Below are 16,292 nucleotides of genomic sequence, written 5' to 3' on the forward strand. Positions count from 1 at the left end.
CATTCATAGGACCCGTTACTTCATTTTAAGGGTCTATCACTCCGTATGCTTTAGCAGTTGCTCCTATTTTCATTTCCCTCTTTGGTATCAACAACTGGTGCAAGTTGTACTTTCCTCGATATCTTAATATACCAACTCCAATTCTTGTCTAGTTTATGACCTTGTACTTTCATTTTAGGCTATATCATCCGATTTTTGTCTCCATCTGATTTGACGTCTGAATCTAAATCTCCAACCTAGAATAGTTGTCAGTAGTGACTAGGCCATTTTATTTACAGATCCTAGTGTGCACCTACTAAAATCTATCTACTATTATGCACGTATTTCATCTTCCACCTACTACCTATCTACGTATTGTGCTTTTTATCAACTTATTGGCCTACTTGCCATGTTTTCTATGTACTATTTACTATATATTATCATGCTTTCTATCAACTATTGGGCTACCTATAACATGTTTAATCTACTATTTACTATCACATTTTTAATATGGTAGCATTTTCTTTCTACTATCGACCTACTTATGGCGTTTTCAATTCAATATCTATTACAATTTTTAGTACTGTCTATCTGTTTCTTGTATCTCTTTTTATCTTCGTATCTGTGTACCCCGATACTCTCATTATTTATGTACTATGTATCTATTATATAGCTACATACTATTTTGTTAATCCATCTACATACTATGTACTATGTATCTACTACTTTGCATAACTATCTAACTACATACTAAGTACTATAATTGTATGCTGTCCACTAGAACTATATATCATACATATGTAGAGTTGTAATATAAAAATGTAGTATTCATCTACTCTTTGCATTTCTATTGATAGCCATTAGATATCGTAGATATCTACTTATCTAAATGCCTACTCTATATATTTCTATCTATATACTATCTAATTTAACTATCTACTAATATGTATGCGTGTTTGTGCAAATTGATGCATATGTGAAGTATTTGTGTCCACATTGATGCTTACACATGCCACACACACACACGATTGCACACATATTGGCAAACAAATGTCCACACACACACACACACACACACACACACACACACACCCACACCCACACAAACAATGCACACACATGCTCTTACATAAACATAAATTATTTGGTGTGCAAATTGTGGCCCTCTCTGTTGTTAGTGGTCCAAACAAATTTTTTCGACCGTCCAAATCTTTGGCCAAAAAGAGTGACAAACTAAGAAGCTACTTGTAAAAACAGCTAGAGGATGTCAGTATTACTCGGTGAGACCGTTTTCAGTAATGTGTCATACAAAACCATTTAGTCAAAGTCCATTAACACACCTAATTGGAGGGAAATAGGCGTTGTTGCAGGGCTTAGGGTGCCCCCAGACATGGGGGGGTAATTGTTAGAAATTACCCCCTCCCCCCTCCACTAACTGCACCTATCTTATCCCCCCATCCACTCACGTGTGTGTATGACACAAAGCAGGTCACATCAGTGCCATTCCTCCCTCCCTCCCTCCCTCTTTTACGATTACCCCCCTTCGTGTGAGGGGTACCTTATCTCTGGCGCACTCGCGATGCATGGGAATTTGGAAACTAAAGTTGGCAGTGAAGCTTGCCTCTTTGGCTGTCCAAATCATTGGCCATAAAGAGAGACAAACTACTCATAAAAACAAAAAACAACTAGAACACGTCGGTATTACTCGGTCAGACTTTTTTCAGCAATGTAACATTCAAAACCACTTACCCAAAGTCCATTAAGGCACCTAATTGGAGGGAGAACGGAGCTCCCGCAGGTCTTCCTGCTCGTTCGCACTTCTGCGAATCGTCGTTAAGGGCTTATCTTTGTGCGTTGCTGTTTGCGAATATGAATCAGACGATAGCGCTGTCTTTGTCGAATTTCGACAGGGACAACCATGACGATATCGATATCGATATCGATTTGTTCAATTCGATCATGCAGGAGCAGCCCCCTGATCCCGGCACGCTCCCGCATCCGCATCCGGTTGGTTGGTCTTTCTGATCTCGTCACACACACACACACACACACACACACACTCACACCCGCACTCAGAACCTTGGGCTGTTTCTGTTTTTTCCTAATTGTGCTGTGGCCGCCTTTAAATGGCAGACACCAGAGCTTGTACCTGCTCAAGTTCCTCTTTGCAGCTTGGAACCTCTGGAGCAACCCTCCAAGGAGGCCCTTGACACAGGCTTGACACTTGCTGGTAATACAGGATATGCTTTTCGAAAAGAACTGTATAATGATGTCCTTTGTGGTACAAGGTCAATAATGTCCTCTCACGCTTTCACCAGGTTTTGAGCAGGTTAACCCGAATACACATGATCGCTATTTAATTAGTCATTCTACAGACTCCTCATCAGACACAAGTAGCGAGCTGTCAGATTTTTCATTTTCAATGCACAGCCAGACATTGGAAGAGTTTGGGTCATTCGGCTTCTCACTGGAGCACAGGATTCAGGCAAATTCTTGGCAGGGTAATCCCGATGTTGTTGATGAATCAAGATCCTCTAACACGTTTGATGATTCAAAGAGCAATGCATCGTGTACATCCAATGTCTCACTGGCACAACGGCCTAGCAATACAGAGATGGTGGATTTGACCACTGACACGGATAGTGATTGCGAAGATGAACTCATCGAGAGACATCAAGGACTTGCAGGAAAGAGAAGCCTCCCTGGATGGTCTGAGCTTTCTGACAGGCCATTGAAAGCTGTGTGTGTAAGAGGACCACCTGCAGAGGAGTATGGCTATACCAAAGGTCACGATGTTCGAAGTCTTCCCACTTTGCAGTTTCTGTCTAAAATTGCAAGCTCTGTAAATGGAGCTGTTAAGCTGGAACCTGGTGGCGTAAGTCAAATTCTCTATGATCGACCAGGTTTCAAAGGAGGCATTGGGGTTCCAGAGTGGGACGCCAAGACCAATATTGATGCATCTCCTGCAGTTTTGTACAGCACCAATGTATTGCAGGGTGGTACACTATCCAAGGGCATCACATCCAATTATTCTTGCCAAATTAGTGCTGCGAAGGACATTAACAGGGATCGGATACTTAATCATGGCCTTGAGGTGTAATTCCTTGCTTGTCGCTAATATAGTGTTATGAATGAGATGAATGAGATTTAGACGTGGGTTTAAATTGATATAATTCAAATGTCCAGGGTCTCAGCAGCGCAATCACAGAGGAAGCTTTCATAGATGAGGGGATAATGACAGTTCCATTGTTAAGACATCAGGTAGCTATAGTGAAAAGTCTTATGTTTTTGTTAAATTGATGCATTTTTGAGATGCTTGGCTAAGTAGGTTACTTAAATAGTGTTTCCTGGAAAATGAAAGGTATTTATCCTAGAGAAAATTAAAACAAATTTTGCACTTAATGGGACTGTTTATGCAGAGAATAGCTCTTGCGTGGATGGAAAAGCGGGAAAAAGGGTCTGAATGTAGTGGTGGAATTCTTGCAGATGATCAGGTGTTTTCCTAAGCCCAATCGATTTTTTCCGATTGCCTCTGTGGTTTTCCAGCTAGTTTTTATGAAATGCAACAGAATCTGTAATTTCTTGCATCTTTTTGAGTCAATGGGAAAAATGCTCAAGCATGGTATGGTGTTACAGGGCCTTGGGAAAACTGTTTCCACAATCGCATTAATTCTAAAAGAGAAGCCATCTAATCGAAATTCTTTGCTAGATGGAGCAGCAGAAGTTTCAAGCGAGGAAATGGCAACAGTAGATCTGGAAGATGATGATTGTCATCCTATTGCCACTGGGCATCTGAAGGTGGGCTGCCAGTCAGAACAAGGACTCTTGAGCAATGTTATTACAGGTTCAAAAGGCAGACCTTCTGCTGGCACTTTAGTTGTTTGTCCAACAAGTGTCCTTAGACAGTGGGCACATGAGTTGAAGGAAAAAATATCAGCGGAAGCGGCATTATCTGTGCATTTATATCATGGGAGTGGAAGGACACGGGACCCTCACGAGCTTGCCAAGCATGATGTTGTATTGACAACGTATTCAATTGTAAGCCTGGAGGTACCAAAACAACCCTTGCCCGATGAAAAAGAAGCTGATGGAAGGAACCCTGCCCACTATTCTCTTTCAAATTTGATGGGTTCTGAGGAAAGGAGCAGCACTAAAAAAAAGACGGGGAAAGGGAAAAAGGCAGAGGGGGAGAGTGAGAAAGCTGGACCATTGGCTCAAGTGGCGTGGTTTAGAGTGGTCTTAGATGAAGCACAAAGTATAAAAAACAGGAGGACACAGGCTGCTCGTGCATGTTGGGGCCTGAGGGCAAAACGAAGGTGGTGCTTATCTGGGACACCTATTCAAAATACAATCGATGATTTGTACAGCTATTTTAGATTTTTGAAGTATGAACCTTATTCTGTCTATAAACATTTTCGCTCTGGAATCAAGGACTTAATCACCAGAGATCCAGCATATGGCTACCGGAATCTGCAACTGGTTTTGCGGAAAGTTCTTTTGAGACGGACAAAGCGTAAGAGTTTTTCACTGTGTCTTTTTTTGTTAGTGAGTCGTTCCTTGTGGCAGTTGTAATTTCTGCACGTGTCTCTGTGCTGGTTTGATAAGGCTTGTGCATTGTGCATTTCTAGGGTGCTTTTAACATGAAACAGTTTGCACAGAAAAATGCTAGATGTGGGTGACTACCATGGGTCTATAGGTTTTGTGGGGTGTCTCAGTCTATTATTTCTTCAGCCGTAACTGGGGTAAAATGGAGGAGGATGACTGCAGAGAAAGAACCTGTCTGACCTCTTACTCTGGCAGTATGGTTGTATTTTCTGCGACTTGTTGTCTCTTTGTGGGACGAAAGAGTGTATTGCCCACACTTTGTGATTGTCCTGAAATATCAGGAAGGCCAGTTCACAGGATTATTTTAAGTAGAATTGTCTGCTCATACCTAGTGTGAAGGAAGGTCTGCTTCCATGCCCCCGAATTTTGTCAGAGGCGCAGGTTAAGGATGCAGAGCATAAGCACATTTGCATAAGGGTGGAGGAGGGGGAAGAAAGAGAGTGGCGGTAAGAAAAAACATAGGAGAAAGAAAGAGTGTGGGAGCAGGGCCATGAAGACCCCCTAGGTACTCAACCTCACTAACAGTAACCAATACACTCGGGTAGGTTGCCCGTACCAAATATCCCTGCATCCTTGCAGTATGGCAGCCCCAAAATGTGCATAAGACAGGCCATGGCAGCAACCTGAAGGATCTGCTGTCGGACAACAAGAATATTGCCCAGAAACTGGTACTGGCAGGCTCACAAAAGGGCATGGCCGTGGCCAAATGTGTAGGGCTACACTACAGTTGGTGAAGAGAGAACATGCAGGTGGAGTAATCCACACTCCAACAATGCCTCCTTAAATTGTTTCGTAGTCGGCTTGGCACCAAATGCTCCACCTCTATGCCTATGAGTTGGATGAACATACAAGAAATAGTACAGGAGATATAAGAGTCTCCCCCAACACTGCTTTGCTGCATATTGAATGGACAAGGGCAACTGAAGCTGGAACTGAGAACTTCCATCCTTGGATGGAAAAAAGAAAATCAAAGCACATTGGAAAGACCTGCAGCTTAACAAATCTTCCAGAGATAGACTCAAGAGTTCTTGAACAGGAAATCTGAATACTGGTAAGGTCTGATAGTGGTTCAGAGCCTCAACTATCAGATGGCTAGATTATGTGGAATCTTTATTCGGTATTTTTAGGGTTAAGGCGCCTTGGCCGGTTCCTGAAAGTTGTGCAGTAATGCTGACCCTGTTTGGGTTTTAGGCCCCTCGGCCATCTTCAATAAGTTGGTCTTTTCTTCTTCTTCTTCTTCTGTCAAGGTTTTGGCCCCTCTGTTGGGATCCGCAGGTTGGCTAAGGTTAGGATCAGGGAGTCCTAACCTCCTTCGTCTTCAGTGGTTGACACGTTAGTAGTTTGTGGCATACACCCCTCTTGAAACAAGAGAAATCATCCGTGATTATATCCACAAAGCTCAATCAAGTTAGCTCAAAAGTATTAGAGGGTCATTCCTGAGGGTCAATCAATTTTGTCATTCCAGATCAGAGCTCTTGATATTTTGGTGTTACAACATTAGCCATTGCGCCTAGACCATGCTGATCTTTAGAGGGGTGTCTTGATGCACGAGTATTACATACTCAGGCAATCTCACCCAATTTGGAATATATATGGTTGGCACATCACAATGCAACATAGATGATTATAGATGCAAGTACATGACATAAAAACATAAAGTCCCCGATCAACACTTCCCTATTATGAACCGAGGTCTCCGGCCATGAGAAATTCAACGACTTCCCCATTACTCCCCCGTAACCGAAGTCCGAGCTATGAGATTTAGAGGCATGCTACAACCAAACGCTCCCTATACCATAGACCATGTCGCTTGGAGGTCCCAGACCGCAACGTGTCGTTTAGAGATTCTACAGCCAACATAAATACTCCTATTAGGAAAAACCAGAGCCATCAGATATACAAACATCGTTTAATCACATAATACTCCTCCTACAAAATACTCGAGCCATGAGTCATTTACATCTTTTCATTTCAATCACAATTTTGGTGCCAATTGAGATTGCCTTGTGGCTAGCTCTCTCCAACAAACTGATCATACTCAAAGTCCATTTGTTTCAGGAATTCTGGATGGATAAAATTCTCTGTGGCTCCTTGGTTGAAGAAGATAAGTGCCTTGAAGCCTTTAATCTTCCCATATGCTTTGCACAATTCATTGGAACCCTCAAGAGAGAGCCCATAAATGTTGGGAACAAGTCCCACCGCAGTTTCTGCTTTCTTAGCAGGAGGTTGCTCTGGAGGCTTATCCCCTTTCGTAGGACATGCCTAGGAGTTGTGTGTTATAGGCTTGGATACCCCAAGCGAGAAATTAATAGCAACACACAAACAAAATCTGCAAATAATTGAACTTGACGAGAGAGAGAAATGAAATGAAATGTTATATTAACGTCTTCAAAAGGCCATAATGACCTATGAGACCCGAAAGTTACAAAGTGGTGGATCTGATACAAAGCCAGAGTAACAAAATAACCTAACAACAGTACAAAACAAAGATATATACTATGGGGTCCTAAGTTGATCGATGTGAACCAAGCAAAAGACTAAGCAAAAAATGGGCGGCTTGTTGGGATAGTTGAATCACAAAAGATCTAGCATCGGTCGTTGGCGAATCTCATCAATTTCCTCCATGGTTAGTAGTCTGACCGGGCGTCGTGCATGCCTGGCCAACGTGATCCGAATTTTTTGTCGTAGCCTCCGTCGATGCTGTGCAATTCTTCGTAGTCGCGGGCGCCTGGATTTCCCCAGTTCAATCGCTCGGTCAATCAGTGTGCCTCTGGTGTGAGACGAGGGGGAGCTCTGCTGTGGGAGTGGCTCTTGCGGCTGTCCCGTGTCTGCTCTGAAGAAGTCTGTGATCCGTCTTTGAGACTGGCCAGCCTCGCCATTCATCAGGCTATCTCTGTGTCTGCGCAGCTCGAGCAAGAACAAACCTAGACATCTCTGATCTTCGTATCCCATGACTCTTGAGAGTGGTCCAAAACCTTCTTTGAACAAGCAATGGAAGCGGCCTCGTATCTCGTAGTAGACGGGGCAGCGACATGTATAGTGTAGCTCTGTCTCAGGTTCCATGTTACACAAGGGGCATGTCCTATCCTCTGCTGGTACTCCGCTGTATCTCCCAGTCTCAATCCGCAACTGGTGAGAAGATGTGCGTAACTGGCCAATAGCACATCGTATCCCATGAGACAAGTGGGTATCCATGTATCTGGGTCTCGCCACAAAACCATCTTCCGTAAGCTGGAGAAGGTGGTCTTTGTAAAACGCCATCTTCGTGCCCAGTTCCTGTGCTGGTTGTATCCATGTCCTTCTGGTGTCTAGTTGGGTTATGTCTTGGCGTATGAGCTTGGTGATCTCTGACTGTGTAAGGGTGAGAGATGGTGCATCCAATGAGTAATGGAATGGTGGTAGCCGGTCTATGCTGAACCCATGTGCTTGAAACCATGATGTCATCTCCCCATACTAGCATGTTGTATCTCCTTGTATGGCTAACTGTCGAGAGGATTCAAGTGCTATGCGAGCATGAGAGAGAGAGAGAGAGAGAGAGAGAGAGAGAGAGAGAGAGAGAGAGAGAGAGAGAGAGAGAGAGAGAGAGAGAGAGAGAGAGAGAGAGTTGACATGGAACGGCAGAGTTCCATCCCCAGACTGGTGCCCCTTTCGGCATTTCTTTATTGTTGCTTCGCAAATGTACAACTCCTCGAGGGTTCAACTCTCTCTGAGACTCTGCATCCAAATGCTCTGTGAAGAGTGGCCCACTTATAAGCGTACAAGGAATGCCCAAAAGCAGAGCCTCAAAAAGCATCAGTTCCAAAAGCTTCCAATCCAAAAGCATATGCTCCCAAAAGCCTTGTGTAAAAATTGGCTTCAAGCTTTTGACTTGTAGGGTTTGGGCCCTTCGACCGTGCTCCCCTCTTGAAAGACTTGTGACATTTCCCCCTCTTGAAATAATTGTAGACACTGACTCTATGTACTCGGGCACCAAACTCCAGAAATCTAGCACTTCTACGAAGACATCAGTCACATAGTGCTCATGATGTTGCCCATCAACAAGCTGGTCATAGATCCTTGCAAAATCTGAATCTTCAGCATATTGTGTCTTCATTTCGTCTAGTTCACAATTAAACGGAATTGACACTGCTGAAATTCGGGGCTTTCGTGACAACGCATCAGCCACTACGTTCTTTTTCCCTTGCACATGCACAGTCTGAAAATGGAACATTGACAAGATGTTTGCCCATTGCATGTGCTTCTCAGACAACTTCGTCTGTGTGAGAAAATATGGCAAGGTTTTATGATCTGTTTGGACAACAAAATCAGCCCCTAGCAGATAGTGTTTCCAACTAGTGAGAGCATAAATTACTGTCAACAATTCTTTCTCATAGACTTGCAAGTTTCTTTCAGTCTTCAAAAGAATTCTGCTCTCATATGCGACTACTTGGCCATTCTGCATTAGGACTGCACCCAAACTATGGCCACACGCATCACACTGAACCACAAAAGGTTTCGAAAGATTTGGCAAAATGATTACCGGATCTGAAGTCAGCTTCTCTTTTAAGTGTTTGAAGGCTAAAATTTCCTTGGCTGTCCACTTGAAAGTAACTCCTTTTCCTTGCAATGCATGGAGTGGAGAAGCAATCTCAGCAAAATTTCGGATGAGGAACATAAGCCTAGAAAGCTTCGAATGTCATGTATGGACTTCAAGTCTGGCCATGACCTAATTGCTTCCACTTTGGCGGGATCCATGCGTACCCCATCCTTTGAAACAATGTGCCCAAGGAAGTGAATCTCTTGCAAAAAGAATTTGCTCTTCTTCGCAATGAGTCTTTCCTCTATGTACAAGGGTAATCTTTTTGTTGTAAGTATCCACCATAGCATGCAACCTATAACACCATGGGATACCCAGTAAGACATCACAGCCCTCAAGTGGGATAATATGAAATTCTTCCACATCCACATAGCTCTGAATGTGCAGACGAAGCTTCCCCAAACTGGAAGTAACAAGCTCTGAATGACCTGGGCATGCCAAACGTGCTTCCCTTTTTCATTCCCATCTCCTCTGCACGAATGCCCAATTTTGATGCCAATTTTGGTGATATGAAATTTGCATGGGCTCCTGGATCGAAGAAAAAACCAGCATTGTCTGGTCTCTAACTTTGCCCCAAGCTTTGCACAGTTCCGTGGCATCTATGTTTGGCTGGTCTTCAACCAAATCTGGGACAAGTCCTGGAGTTGGCTTTGGCTTCTTCCCTTTATGGTCTGACTTGTCATCCTTATCCTGTGACTTCTTCTGTGGGCATTCATTTGCAAAATGTCCTTCCTCTTCACAAATGCAGCATTTCTTGGCCTCTCTAAGCGCTTTCCTTTCTTCAAAAGTTTTGCCAAAAAAATGCCTTTTTTGTCCTTGTCCTCGTCCCGAAGAAGATTTAGACTGCTTCTTGGATGTATCAGCTTCTTCATTGGAGGGCTTGTTTGTGAGGGGCACAGAAGGCTTTGCTGCAACATTGCCCTTGGCTGAAAATTGTTTGCCCTGGGACGCTTTCTTGTGGCTATTAAATCCATCCGAATCTCCCTTCGACAGATTGCTGGTCACTCTTGCATTCTCAATCGACTGGAACATATTCATGACAATATTCTTTGTGCAGTCGTCCTTGATTTTCTTGGGCAATCCGCAACAATACTTCTCAATCTGTTTTGACAATGGCACAAATCTGTAAGAGGTTACTTGCAACAGTGCGGCCCAAAACTCATTATTGTACTCTTCCAGATTCGCACACTATTTAGCATTCAACTCGTGCCATTTGGTCATCACATCCACTTCAAAAGTGTTTGTCAGCCATGCAGGCACAGAAAGCTGTTTGAAATGGACCCACGTTATTGGGGCTTGACCCTCTTCAACAATGAGGTCCACCATTGAAGCGCATTCCCTTTCAAGAAAGTGGCATCCTTGCGTATCTTCGAGGACTTTGTGAAGTTTCCTCCAGCATAACCTGCATCTAACTGCTCTATGAAGGTCAAAGCCTTCAATTGATCCTTAGTTTCTCTGAAAGTTTTCAAACTTCACTCCCTGCCCACTTTCCTTGTAATCCTTAGGCTGACTCAAAGGAGCCACATTATCATAAACAGGTGCCTGCAAAAGTGGTGCTCCACGATTGGCCATTCTAGCACTCGCATCACCAGTTTTACCTGTCATATCTGCATTTTGGGCGTATGGCTGCGAAAAACCAGCAATACCAAATTGTGTTCCAGGCACTCTAAATTGACCATAGGCACCCTGAAATCCTGGTTGGACACCCACGTTCACGTACATAGGGTTACCCATGCCTGTTTGCATTGTCCCGAACACATTCCCTGGCATATAACCTGCGGAAGGTCGAGCCATAGCTTCAAACACTGAACCACCTCCAAAATAACCAGGATAAGTATTAGGTAATGGAAGGGTCTGACGCATAGCCTGTTCATTACTCCCTTGACCATTCACAAACGATTCTTGTCCAGCTAAAGCAAGTTGCTTTGGATCATTGGACACCGCTAGTTGCTCAACCACATGGACTTTCCCTCGAGCATCATGAGTCCTCTGCGCATTGGAAATCTCCTTTCCTGCAACGGCTCAGTCATGCCCTGCGTAGGAGGCTGAAAACCTTGTGTCGGAGCCTATAAGAACTCCTGCATCCTTGGGTTGCTAGCCAACTGCTGAAACATGTCCATGCAGCAACGCAGTTGAGCTCTAAACAACCTGTCCTCTTCTTGAAGAGTTGAAGGAACTTTCTTTGTGCCATGTGAGGAAGATCCCTCTTCAGGTACTTGGTCTCTCTTCTCTGCCATAACAACAAGCTCTATCACAAACGGGAGCGCATAACAATATAAAATACATTCGGATAAATAGGATTTATCACTTATTACTGAAGCCAGAGGATATAGAGAGAAATAAATAAAAAGAGAGAGAGAGTGAGAAGATCGACATAGTACTGGGGACCAGAAGATGGGCTGGTCCCCCCTTGTAATAGTATCTTTATTACTGAGGAGAAGTCTATACAAGCACTTGAACCGAACGTATTACCACGTTTGTTCTAGAATAAGACTTGATGGTTCCCGGAAGCCTCAGCTTCTGACTCTAGGGCAAAACCCTATTCCAAGGAACTTCCGTTCCTTATTTCAATTCCTCGAGAATCAAGGTTCTCGCCTCTGGATCTCACCTTCCAGACTCAGGGCATGGCATCCCTGCAACTCTTTTCCAACTCTCTTTCCAAAGTCCTCTTCCCGTAGAACAACTCTGCTTTCCCGGACACGAAGTCCTTACTTGGGAATCCCAACTTCCGGATCACAACTTGAGAGACTACCTCTCTCCGATCCGTGGATCTACTTCCCAAACTCGGGTACGAAACCCCTGGGCTGATCTGGCTCTAGTTCCTTAGAGCGCTTTTTCTCCTACAGAGGCTCATACCTTCCTCTGCTCCTACTCCGTCACTAAGAGGAAGTACACCTGCAAACAAATACTCTGAGTTCATAACATGAAAATCGTTACCTTCAAAGTCTCGACGCTCGAAACGCAACTCCGTTCTTGAGAAGCAATTCCCCGGAAGAGATCTCTCCATAGAAAATCCTCTCTTCCAATCCTACACACAAAAGAGGTGTGTTCTCGGGTTCCTTCTCGTAAATCAGCCCCGTCTACGACGTTTATGGGCTGAAAACAGAGAAAAACAGCAACTTGTCGCGATGGAAACACGCTTCGTAGGCACTTCTTCGCGAGGGAACTCGCGCACTGGGTCTTGGCGACATCTGGTACACTTGGGGCAGCCATGGGCATCACCGGCAATGTCTTCTTTACGGCTGAAATCTGCAGCAACATCTCCTCCTTGCAAAGATTGGTCCTCCTCCTGAGTAAGGGCATACCCTAGCCACGGGCACTAATAGCTGCTCGCGTAGAGATCGCGGCCGTTTTTTTTTCTTCAAAATTTTCATTTTTTTTTCGCTACTCTGCCAGAAAAAGAGAGAGAGAGAAAACGTTGGCTGATCTGTTGCCTTATTTATCAGATGGCTGCCCACTTATTAAGTGGGCGGTCGGTCACCTTTAAAAATGGTTTGAATCTGTCCAAAAACTCAATGAAACCTTATAAGTTAAAAACAATGCTTTCACAGCACTTCCCAGGCGTCCCTGGATGCAATCACATGCATAGTTGCAATGCAGACATAGACTTCCTCGCGAGAAAGCATCTGCTTTCCCGAAAGGCAATCTCGCTTTCTCAAAAAGCATTTGTTTTTCCTCAAAGTTTCCTCTGAACCCATCTTCATTCAAGTGCTTGCTTTTTTCCTTGTGCACAATTCTAACACAGTTCGGAATTTCCTCCCGACTATGGATATTCCCTTTCCGATGCACCTGTCACCCACCTTGTGACGCATCAGGAATACCCATCACCTAGTCCTTTCCTACCGAACTTACGGTACAATCTCCTTCACGATGCTCTTATGTCACCCATCCTATGACGCATCAGAGATGTCTGTTCCCGGATGGTCGGATACTTCTTTCCGATGCTCCCTGTAACCCATCCGATGTGACGCATCAGAAGTACCCCTTCTTGGTGGCCTTACAGATATTCCCGTTCTCAGTGTTCCCGTCATTACTTTAAATGACGCACTAGGAATACTCTGTACTCGGATGTCTCCAGTGAGAAAAGCCCTCTCACTTAAAATTCCAATAATTCATTTAGAATTATTTTTCCTTGGTGTTCCAAGCGAGAAAACCCTCTCACTTATAAATCCAATAATTCATTTAGAATTATTTTTCTGTAAGATAAAGCCAATTTAGCAACAAGCTCTGTGTTGCTTTCATCCACAACAATCCACGCTGCACTTTTTGAAGAAAAAGTGACTATCCCGTCGATGGAACCATATAACCGGCTTGTACAACGTATAGGGCAATACTATTTCATTTACTTGTTAACTTCACACAAAGCACTGAGAAGGAAAGAGAACACAGATGCGTCCAGCGACTAGAATGTCATTGCGTACATGAGACCGACACCTTGTAGGCCCCAAAGACTGGTGCCCCTTTCGGTATTTCTTTATTCATTTAAGGTAGATGATCCGACCACTTAGTACAAGCTTTCACAAAGCTGTCCAAACCTGGCGAGGGCTGAAAACGCAGGTTTTCGACCTGATTTCGGTAGCATAACGGCACAAAAACCCCTGTAGGTCAAAAGTACCTGTCTAGGGCGGATTCCCTCGCTATCTGGAAGCTTTCTGGTGAACTGTCATAGAAATTCAGCGGGCTGTAATTCTTTGTTTTTCACTGCTGGGTGCCCAAAAGCTTGTACACGCATCCCAAGGCTCTCACGAGGCTCCATCTCCCATGGTGTTCCCTTGCAGTTTAGGTGCGAAACCCTAAACCTGCAGAAAAAACACAGCAGGCTGTAATTCCCTTTTTCGGATTGTTTTTAGCGGAGCGAATACGCCTACGCGTGTCCCAAGGGCTCCCGCACGCAATGGAACAGTTCCCCTGTGAATTGGACAAGTTTTCACGCAAGAAAACTCTCCAAACTCGCAATCTTTCGCGATGGAACTGTGCGTACCTGTGGGGGATTAGCAATTAGCTAATCCGGTTCCTGTTCAGAAGGATTTTGCCTTGGCAAACGAGCATAAACCCCGAGAACCGTACATATTCATCTGAGTAGCCCAACTAGTGGGGCTTTACCATATGTGCCAAAGGGGAGAAAGAGATGCACGAGAGCAAGTCATCGCGCTACATGAGACAGAGAAGAAGGCAAGCTTTCCATTAAAGCTGTAGACTTGCACCGACTACTCACACACACTGTAGGTCACCTACTGAACCAAAACCAGCCCAGCCTCAAAATGGGCGCCCCCTCTTCTTGAGGTGTCCTGCAGGCTGCTCTCCTTCTGCCAAGTGTCCAATTTGCCCCTTTGAGTTAATTCCCTAGTTCCCACTGACTTATAAAGTTGTGACTTTTCGAGTGGCCCATACTTCATTTGGTGCACATGGGCTTCCATACTCATCAGAATTCAGTGCTAATTGGCCTGACCAGTCCCAGACTGCTGACCGACCCAGACTTCTGATGTGAGAAACCTATTCGGCGGTAGTTGTTTCACACTGGCTATGCAATGTCCACTTGCACCTTTTCAAGGGTTTCGGGGAAAACAAGTAAAAATAAAATTAAATAAAAATATTTAATATTTACTTACGGAAGGCAACAAGAAAAATACACCTCTTGGTTTCCTGAAGCTCTCTGTGGTTCAGCTTTCTTATTGTCTGGGTCTAGTTCAGTTTCTTCATCTTGAGAGGAATATTGATTTTCAGCAGATTCCTTCTTTGACCCTTCAACAACAGTACTTATCTGATTTTCCTCTTCAGCAAATGCCTTGGTGGAGAGGAATATTGACTCTGACTAGATTCCTGCTTTGACCCTTCGACAACAGTACTTATCTGATTTTCCTCTTCAACAAATGCCTTGGTGGTTCTGTGACATTGTGTTGGACGTCATGCTGACCTCTTGGTTGGATTACTAAGTTTGAGTCAAAAATGGGCGACTGAATTTGTCAAGAGGTGCAAGCTCACCATAGTGATCACCAAAATGGAAAGAGCTGGAGCTTAACAACTCTTCCAGAGATAAACTTAGATAGGAAATCTGAATACCAGGTGAACTGGTAAGGTCTGATAGTGGTTCTGAGCCTTAGGGATTTGCTGTAACACCTCAATATGGGACACCTTCCCATCGTGATCACCAAAATGGAAAGAGTTGGAGCTTAACAACTCTTCCAGAGATAAACTTAGACAGGAAATTTGAATACCAGGTGAAGTGGTAAGGTCTGATAGTGGTTCTGAGCCTTAGGGATTTGCTGTAACACCTCAATATGGGACACCTTCCAGCTTCTTGCTGTTGGTGAATGGATTTTGTTCCCAAGGAGAGTGCTATCAAGACAGACATTATTGAGGTTGACAAGGAGATTGTTCCCACCGTCTACGCACACCCCCTCCCTCTAGGAGGATGGAAATCCCTTGTTTGTCTTCAAAATCCGCTGCTTGATACAAAGGTGCAATTTAACCATCAACATGCCTTCTTTAGGAACTTTGAAGACTATGGAATCGGGCCAAAACTTCAAACTACACCCCCATCTATGCAAGTGAAGGATGGAATGCCATATCAGCCTTTGGTAGTCCCACCTTTGCCTTCTTGCTTGTAGTTTGTGTCGGGGAGCTATCCGTTAGGTTTGTTGAAGAGACTTGTGTTACATTTCAATTCGTTTGTGCCAAAATACCTTACAAGGGATAACTTTGTCCCACCTTTGCCTTCTTGCGTATAGTTTGTGTCGGGGAGCTATCTGTTAGGTTTGTTGAAGAGACTTGTGTTACATTTCAATTCGTTTGTGCCAAAATACCTTACAAGGGATAACTTTATCAACAACTTCAAATACAATACAATTTTAGAAGACATAGCTGTCACCTTTGAAAAACGCAACCATAGGAACCTGCTCCACAATTGTAAGAGAAGATCCATCATTCCGTTGATGTTCAAACACCTTTTCATGTGAAGAAGAAAGCCTAATAAGATGTTTCCCCCTCTGGATCACAAAGCCGCATGCTATAGCAACATAACTCCAACTTGGGAAATTGAAGCAATCTAGCAATGCTTCACATCGTGAATCTGCCACGGGGATCCCCAGGTGAAGGGAGGTCGGAATAAACAAGGGTAGAATCGGGGAAGTCA

General features: G+C 44.0%; 1 protein-coding gene across 1 annotated transcript in view; it reads left to right on the plus strand.

The window, feature by feature from the left end:
• The first annotated feature begins 1,722 nt into the window (after window positions 1–1,722).
• Window positions 1,723–16,292, plus strand: part of LOC147424653 (helicase-like transcription factor CHR28) — a 32,772-nt gene continuing 18,202 nt past the window's right edge. Inside the window, exons 1-6 of the mRNA XM_086500744.1 lie at window positions 1,723–1,986; window positions 2,113–2,209; window positions 2,298–3,073; window positions 3,166–3,240; window positions 3,399–3,473; window positions 3,616–4,492. Coding sequence (XP_086356870.1) covers window positions 1,849–1,986; window positions 2,113–2,209; window positions 2,298–3,073; window positions 3,166–3,240; window positions 3,399–3,473; window positions 3,616–4,492 — 2,038 coding nt within the window. The 5' untranslated portion in view covers window positions 1,723–1,848. The remainder of the gene's footprint in view (window positions 1,987–2,112; window positions 2,210–2,297; window positions 3,074–3,165; window positions 3,241–3,398; window positions 3,474–3,615; window positions 4,493–16,292) is intronic.

The sequence above is a fragment of the Adiantum capillus-veneris genome, chromosome 25 (genome assembly GCF_014529385.1).
Source record: "Adiantum capillus-veneris isolate H3 chromosome 25, ASM1452938v2, whole genome shotgun sequence".
Taxonomy (NCBI): domain Eukaryota; kingdom Viridiplantae; phylum Streptophyta; class Polypodiopsida; order Polypodiales; family Pteridaceae; genus Adiantum; species Adiantum capillus-veneris.